This window comes from Ylistrum balloti, unplaced genomic scaffold, assembly GCF_031769215.1.
Source record: "Ylistrum balloti isolate Yb309-2 unplaced genomic scaffold, AGI_CSIRO_Ybal_v1 Utg370392, whole genome shotgun sequence".
NCBI lineage: Eukaryota > Metazoa > Mollusca > Bivalvia > Pectinida > Pectinidae > Ylistrum > Ylistrum balloti.
The window spans coordinates 943,816-951,363 of NW_026782271.1; the positions used below are offsets into that span (position 1 = coordinate 943,816).

At 35.6% G+C, this 7,548-nt stretch overlaps 1 protein-coding gene across 1 annotated transcript; it reads left to right on the plus strand.

Moving 5' to 3' along the window:
* The first annotated feature begins 468 nt into the window (after window positions 1–468).
* Window positions 469–7,170, plus strand: LOC132554337 (dihydrofolate reductase-like). Its single transcript, XM_060218643.1, has 6 exons — window positions 469–551; window positions 2,103–2,152; window positions 3,297–3,399; window positions 3,845–3,977; window positions 6,144–6,253; window positions 7,071–7,170. The coding sequence occupies exons 1-6, from the start codon at window positions 469–471 to the stop codon at window positions 7,168–7,170; spliced, it is 579 nt and encodes a 192-aa protein (XP_060074626.1).
* The last annotated feature ends 378 nt before the right edge of the window (window positions 7,171–7,548 follow it).

Consider the following 7,548-nt stretch of genomic DNA (forward strand, 5'->3'; position numbering starts at 1 on the left):
CTCCTCCTCTTCTTCTTTTTTTTGTATTATTATTTTTTTTAATCTATTAGTTATTTTATTTCTTTTTTATTATTTTACTCTAACTCAGACGCCAAACCGACATTTTCCGGTTGCCTTGTGCGTGATCTGATCAAGTTCAAACAGCTTTGTTGTTTCTTAAATCAGATGAGAATATCAATCCAGTAATAATTATATACTTAACACCGTAAGAGATCAATATCAAAACCAATATAATTTTACAATAGAAATATTGATTTGGATGTCATTGAGATAACTGTTAGTAACAGGTGGACGACAGCGACGCATCTGATTCAGTTATATATAGACATTACCTACTTAGTCAGATAGGATAGTTTACCTGTCAAAGTCACAGGTGTGTGACACAGAATAGATGTTGCTTACTTACTATATTAAAGTGTATCCCTACGCTAATGGAAAGGAAGTTATATCTGCATGTACAAAGACAACATGAACTTTAATATAATGGCAGCTATGTGTGCTTCAAACAGAGGAATCGGCTTCGAAAACATGCTACCTTGGCCAAGACTGAAGTAAGTAACACTGATAATATTATATAATCTAACTGATAGTATTACATCCTATAACTGACAGCATAACACTGCACAATTTTTTTATTCCGGACCCTCGACTGTACTATACAGGAGAGATCGCCATGGAAACAACTGTAATGGTGAAGGAGTAGAGTGGCTTACCTCGCAGGATTTGTCTACAAGCTTATCTCCCCTTCATGTGAATCTAAGGGTCTTTAGACTCAGGGATAGCTACGAGATCAGAACTTGAAGACTGATATTGTTGATATCAATGAATTACGGTCCTGTCTAGTGATGAACGCGAGCGTTTGCTGTAAGCGTTAACTAAGGCCACAAATTGGATTACGTGTACCTTAAGTTTTTGATTTTGACAATAAATTCGGTGAACATTAGCAGTGATAAGTACGTCTGATTAGTAGGGACATTCCCTGACCTGGTTTGAATGTTGTAGAATTTGTACACGTTTATTACAAATTAAGAAATAGATACAATAGAACGATATACTGAATAATGCTGCATCATACAGCTGTTTCGTCTTTTATGGACTCGTCAGTGATGCTGCATCATACAGCTATTTCGTCTTTTAAGGACTCGTCAGTGATGCTGCATCATACAGCTGTTTCGTCTTTTAAGGACTCGTCAGTGATGCTGCATCATACAGCTGTTTCGTCTTTTATGGACTCGTCAGTGATGCTGCATCATATGTTTCGTCTTTTATGGACTCGTCAGTGATGCTGCATCATACAGCTGTTTCGTCTTTTATGGACTCGTCAGTGATGCTGCATCATACAGCTGTTTCGTCTTTTATGGACTCGTCAGTGATGCTGCATCATACAGCTGTTTCGTCTTTTAAGGACTCGTCAGTGATGCTGCATCATACAGCTGTTTCGTCTTTTATGGACTCGTCAGTGATGCTGCATCATACAGCTGTTTCGTCTTTTAAGGACTCGTCAGTGATGCTACAGTGCCTATTTTTGGTAAATCTAGGATACGACAGAGAAAATCAAAAGTGATCGACAAAGATGTCAATATTTTGATGGCGAGATATCCTAGCCCCTGATTCAATCAATTTTCTCGTTTCCGAAAAACTCTCAGTAACAATGAACTAATTAAAATGTGACACGCACGTTACGGTAGATATCAATAACTTCAACCTGGAGGATTTGTCTCGTGATTGGAGCAGTTTCCATCAACTTTGGTAAAAGATGAATGTAGGGTTTTCATAGATTGCTTTCTATTCTGGAGACCACAATTCTCTCAGTTGGAGCTTCTGTTTCTAGCTAGTATAGTACCAGTATAGTTTCGTCGATTAGATGATTAGACAAGAAAACAGTCTTAAGTACATGACGTGATTTAGCGCTGTGGTCCAAAACAGGGCTAAAAATGTTCATTTGTGATGTACTACAAGTTATAATATACATAGTTATTATATAGGGATTATGTAACCGTTTCTTATCAATACCGCAATAACCCTGAATTAACAGTGAGTTACAGTTGTACGTTTTAGAAAAACATGTTGCTTTAAGTTTTTTTTAATCTCATTTTTTGCAGAAACGAATATCGATATTTCATGGATTTAACAGCGAGGACCTCATCGCCAGGTAGGTATGAATATACTAAAATTCTATAGATAAAATTGTACCTGTTGTCACATGTTTAATATATTTAGTGACAGCTGATGTTACTCATTTCGCAAATTCACTAAATCAGTGGTACTCATCACCATGTTTTACATACTCACTGACACATGTTGCCTCAAGTTTCACATATTCATTGCCATCTATTACATGTTTCACGTGAATGGCAAGTTTTCATATTTTCCTATAACCATGTATGATACTTGTTTTTATCGAGTTGCTAACTACGTTATGATTAATTGTTAAATGAATTTCCTATACATTGTATATGTTATTACGTCTTGTCTTTACTTCCCGTGTAGTGGTCCTATCTACTTCACCATATTTACATCACCTTTTAAAGCCCCTATATACGTAAAAATCACTATAAAAACAAACTTTGTCTTATTTTCCCCGTAATATATGTAACAAAACAAATACTTTCCTTTAACTAAATAAAATAAAACTGACTGTTTTCAATTTCAATAGAAATTGAAAAAAATCGGAAAATAAACAATGTCGGACCCACAATAATTCATACATTACCGCTCGTAGCGATGACATTGCGCATGCGCATATTCCGCGTGTGTAAACATGGCAGACACAGTACAGACGTTCACCAGTCGCGTCCTTTTTTCCCAATCATACATCAGGCCAGTTCTGAATTCTTACGTTATAATTGTGCGTCGTATCGTTTCTAAACTAATTATTTCTTCTAATAATTTCCCAAAAACTGAATGTTTATCACAGGAATACCTCAAGTCTACGACAAGACTTCGCAGACAATGTTTGTAAACAAAAACTTACTTTAGACATATCTGCATGTGCTTCCTCTATAAGTAGAAACCCCAACTCTCGCGAGACAGGTCATGAACTTTCCGACGTGGTTCGGCAACAATCGTAATTTCGATGGCGGCGTGTTTAAAATGGAGGTGTGTTTACAAATAACGAGTTTCAACTGTTCATATATCGATACTTTATGCACAAAGTCATGGTAACTATTGTTTGAATAACTTAATTTTAACTACATTTCAGAGAATATCTCAATAATTATGTGTGATTCTACATTAAATTTTTGGTGAATGTTACGTATATTGGGGCTTTAATACAATGCCTCAACATGTTACAGACAGAAAATGTGTTAACATACGAGGCCGAGTCACGTGGCAGTGTGCTAGTCACGAAGGGAAAACACGGGACGTTTTCAATATTGTCATCAGCAGAAATCCAAGGTAAACATTTCATTTACTCGCGACACATTCGTCCTTTCTTCAATAAAACGAATATGAAAAGTGGATTAAAGATTGACGAAAAAAATAATGCCCTTCTGAAATTTGAGACAAAATTTATTGATCATTGGGCAAAAATAACAAATTTTGTGCAAGTGTGGAAATACACCGCAGTGCTAATGTTTCTTTTTGTACAGAATTTAATGCAAATGCTTCTGTTTCACTGATACTGGCGGTACAGACAGAAAAAAACCAATAAGCTTCCCCAGGGCTGGTAAGTTGAAGAAGCAGAGTGTTTCTGGGGGAAAAAACAAGAACTGAGAATCATGGTTTTTTTTTATTATTATTCTACTTTATGTTTGTTTTCTTGTAGTTTGATTGCCAGTTCCCTCCGCTTCTGTTAGTAATTGTGATACATTATTGGTTACATTACGTTTCTCCGTTTCAGTAAGGAACTTCAGAGTGATAAATTTATACACAAAATAGTTCCTTCCCTTGACGAAGCTCTTCAGTACGTGGAAACATCATTAAAAGACCAAGTTGAAGCTGTCTGGATATTAGGAGGCCAGTACGTATATACGGTGAGTAGTCAATACTGGTCATGTGACATTTAAAACTTTGACTGATGTCAGATGTGTGTAGAATGCAGATCACAGAAGAGATAGAACCAAACATATGACGCTTCCATGTCAAAATGATGAGGGCCACCTTTGAAATTTAGACCCGGGCCGTAGTATGGATATAAAACACAAGATAGGATTTCATTTGATATTATCTTATAAAAAATTTACATAATTATCTACTTATGTTCTTATACAAATCGTACACCTCAACTTTACATAAAAATACATAATATTTCCCTTGTAGAAATTCAGTAGATCTAGATAGGTAAAATTACAATGTATTATATGTGTTCTACAAAATACAAAATGGAGAGGTTTGTCTTTTTCCAATTTACCTATAGTGTCGCTGCTGCCAGAATCGGACATCGGGCCCCAAGTTTTGTTGTCAAGTGATAAATATCACATGATTAATGTTCAGTATTTAGGCAATCTAATTTCGAATTGCCTAAATAGGGTACTTCCATAATTTCTCCCCCCCCCCCCCCCCCCCCCCCCTCTCTCTCTCTCTCTCTCTCTCTCTCTCTCTCTCTCTCTCTCTCTCTCTCTCTCTCTCTCTCTCTCTCTCTCTCTCTCTCTCTCTCTCTCTCTCTCTCTCTCTCTCTCTCTCTCTCTCTCTCTCTCGGTCTCGACCAAACTGACCACAGGAAAGATATTCTGATGTTGACAAAACTATGAAAAGTCATTAGGGAGCGTTCTTTGAATCTTTGCCATGTCATCAGTCATCAAACACATGACAATCTATGTTATGAGAAGTAAGCATAAAAAAATCTTTGAACTCTCTACGCAGTACAGTGATACTTTAAACAAATACTTGCCCATTATCATTTTTACTTTCTTTACATGGTTGTGTACATATTATTGCAACATGTAAAACATCACAAATAAGCTGATCCTCATTTCATTCTAAGATTTGTGAGGCTTCGCTTTCCGAACTCTTACAGATACTTCATCACTGAATTCTGAATATCTGAGTACCCCTTCCATCCCGTCTATGCACACAATAACTTGGTTACATGCCTGTTTACTTCAGAATGCAATCAAAGACTGTCAGACTCACGAAAATATCTATTGCCACAAAATTGCTGAAAAAAGTAAAATAGCAAAAATTAACAACCAAAAAATCTAATTTGGTTTTTCAAATTTTTTCAGTAAGGTTTATATCTTGTTTCTTTTTTTTGTGAGGTTGAGGGTGTGTGTCTTTTGTACATTTTTTATCTGTTTCAAAGAGTTCAATGTGGTATGATATTGTGACGGGTGAGAAATGGACAGTTTGTTAGATCAGAGAAGAAAGTAATCAAAAAGATATTTGAAAGAGATATAGTGAGTAAAGCGATGACCAGACCACACACTGTGGCTGGATTTCAAAGAGAGTGAGGAGTGTGATGATATTGGTGTGAGGGTTGCTGGACAATGGTGTGTGGATGTAAGGTCCATTTGGTGTAATTGGTAGAAAGGTAAAATCTGGAACCTTAGAAAGGGAGTGGGCATCTGAAACAAGACTTCATTGAGATAGGTTAGGCCCACCTCCTCAGTATAGAACTGACCAATAGAATCAGAGAATAGAACTGAAAGGAATGACATTTAGACTATTGATATATTAGATGAGATAGATAAGATAAGGGGGGAGCTTTGAGAGAGAGTCCGGATACAGAGTCACGGAGAGGAAGTTGAGATTGGAAATACAGAGAGACCACATGTTAGAAAAGATTGTATAGAAGAACCAACAAAATAAAAGGATGTGGAACTGTCCATGGGAGAAGAGTTATTTATATTGATTCCCCAAAAACAAGAATGATGTAGATGCACGGTCACAATATAATTGATTTCTCCTTTCCAACTGATGTCCCAAAAAAGGTACATTGAATAAATAAATAATGTTGAACAATATTGTTTGAAATCATATTAACTATAATATAATGATATTCAACATAGCCAATCTTCTTTAGAAACAAAATTTAACAAAATCATTTAAAAACTTAACTATAAGCAGACATAACAAATCTGCCTATAGAGAGTTGGAATATGGCCATAATCTGTTGAAGCTCTGACATAATTGGAGTAAGTTTAGTATTGTTTATCTAATGAATAGAGCAGCAATTATATATATATATATCTATTTTACAGGACGCCATTTCTCATCCCTGCTGTGAACATGTTTACCTAACCCACATATACGGACAGCACCAAGCCGACACCTTCTTTCCCTTATTTGAAGATTCCTATGACGAGGATCTGTTAGTAAATTTATCTTGTGTTGATGTACAATTTTGAAGTAAGGTGCTGTGTATCTTCCTATTGATAAATATATTTCATGAACAAAATACCTCTAAATACAATATTGTCAGGGTTAAGAAACTGAGTTTTCCCCCTATGGTTGTGCCTGGTAACGTTCAGGTAAGATTTACTAGGAGACTCCTGAAAAGATACAAGGAGAAGGTAACCAGGTATTGCTGAAGGATAGGCGTTTTCTGCTTCATCACCTCCACATAACACATAAATATTGATTAATCCAAGCAAGTAATGCCATGTTCTGAAATAAGAACAGGGTCAACAACAATGAAGTCACGAAGCATACTAAGGAGTACAAACTTTGTATTGCACAAACGTTATTCTGTATAATCTTGAGTTCAAATATACAGATTCGTCTCTTTTTTTTCGTTTGTTTTTTTTTTTAACTCTTGGTACTCCTCGTGTCATTGAAATGTTCATGATCCATGCAAATAATAAAGTTATGTCTTGCTGATATATTTTTTACCAATATGCCAAGAAAAAAAGCAAACAGGGTTCTTTATTATGAAAAATGAAATATCTAAATATGTTTCTTGCCAAAGGAGACTGAACATCTACACTGTGAAACTTGCAAACAAACATGACAACAGGGACCTCATAGATGCCTACACTCACTAATGGATTGTTGTGTATACCGTTTATTAGGGAAATGTTTAAGATGCATGAATGTTTCTTTAGTTTGGTGTATTATTGATGGTTTGTATCTGTTAAACTGTTTTATTTATTTTTTTTTTTTTTTCTTATTTTTTTTTTTAAATTTAGGTCAATCATTTTGGACAGGACGCAGCAGAGAGAGAACAATGTGTCTTACCAATACAAAGTATACACTCCTAAAAGAGCAGGCATACAACAGACAAAATGAATGAAATCTGAGCAGAGAGAGAACAATATGTTTTGCAAGTGCTAAGTATACATTCCTTAAGGAGCAGAAGTGCCACTTCATATACCTGGGATTGTCCATATAATCTATATGTCTATATCTGTAACGATCAAGTCCTGTTAACTGTATCTTCATCGTAGGAGTGATAAATCAATTATAGAGGTTTTATTTCAAAGAATAAAGTTTCAGCATGTGCATATATTACCTAAGTAAGTTGTATCCTACATATGAGTAGCAATGTTGAATATGAAAAGATAATTGGATGTCAAAATTTTATACGCATACATGCCAGCCCTCCCAATGGAGGACTGTGGATTTTCCCCAATTCTGGTATTTTCAGTAAGTGTGCATGTATTTGTT

Excerpts from the sequence above, each read along its gene's own strand:
- LOC132554337 (XM_060218643.1), top strand. The coding sequence starts at position 469 with ATGAACTTTAATATAATGGCAGCTATGTGTGCTTCAAACAGAGGAATC. Across the intron at positions 3,978-6,143 it reads GAGGCCAGTACGTATATACG|GACGCCATTTCTCATCCCTG; the intron begins GTGAGTAGTCAA and ends TCTATTTTACAG. Across the intron at positions 6,254-7,070 it reads GATTCCTATGACGAGGATCT|GTCAATCATTTTGGACAGGA; the intron begins GTTAGTAAATTT and ends TTTTAAATTTAG.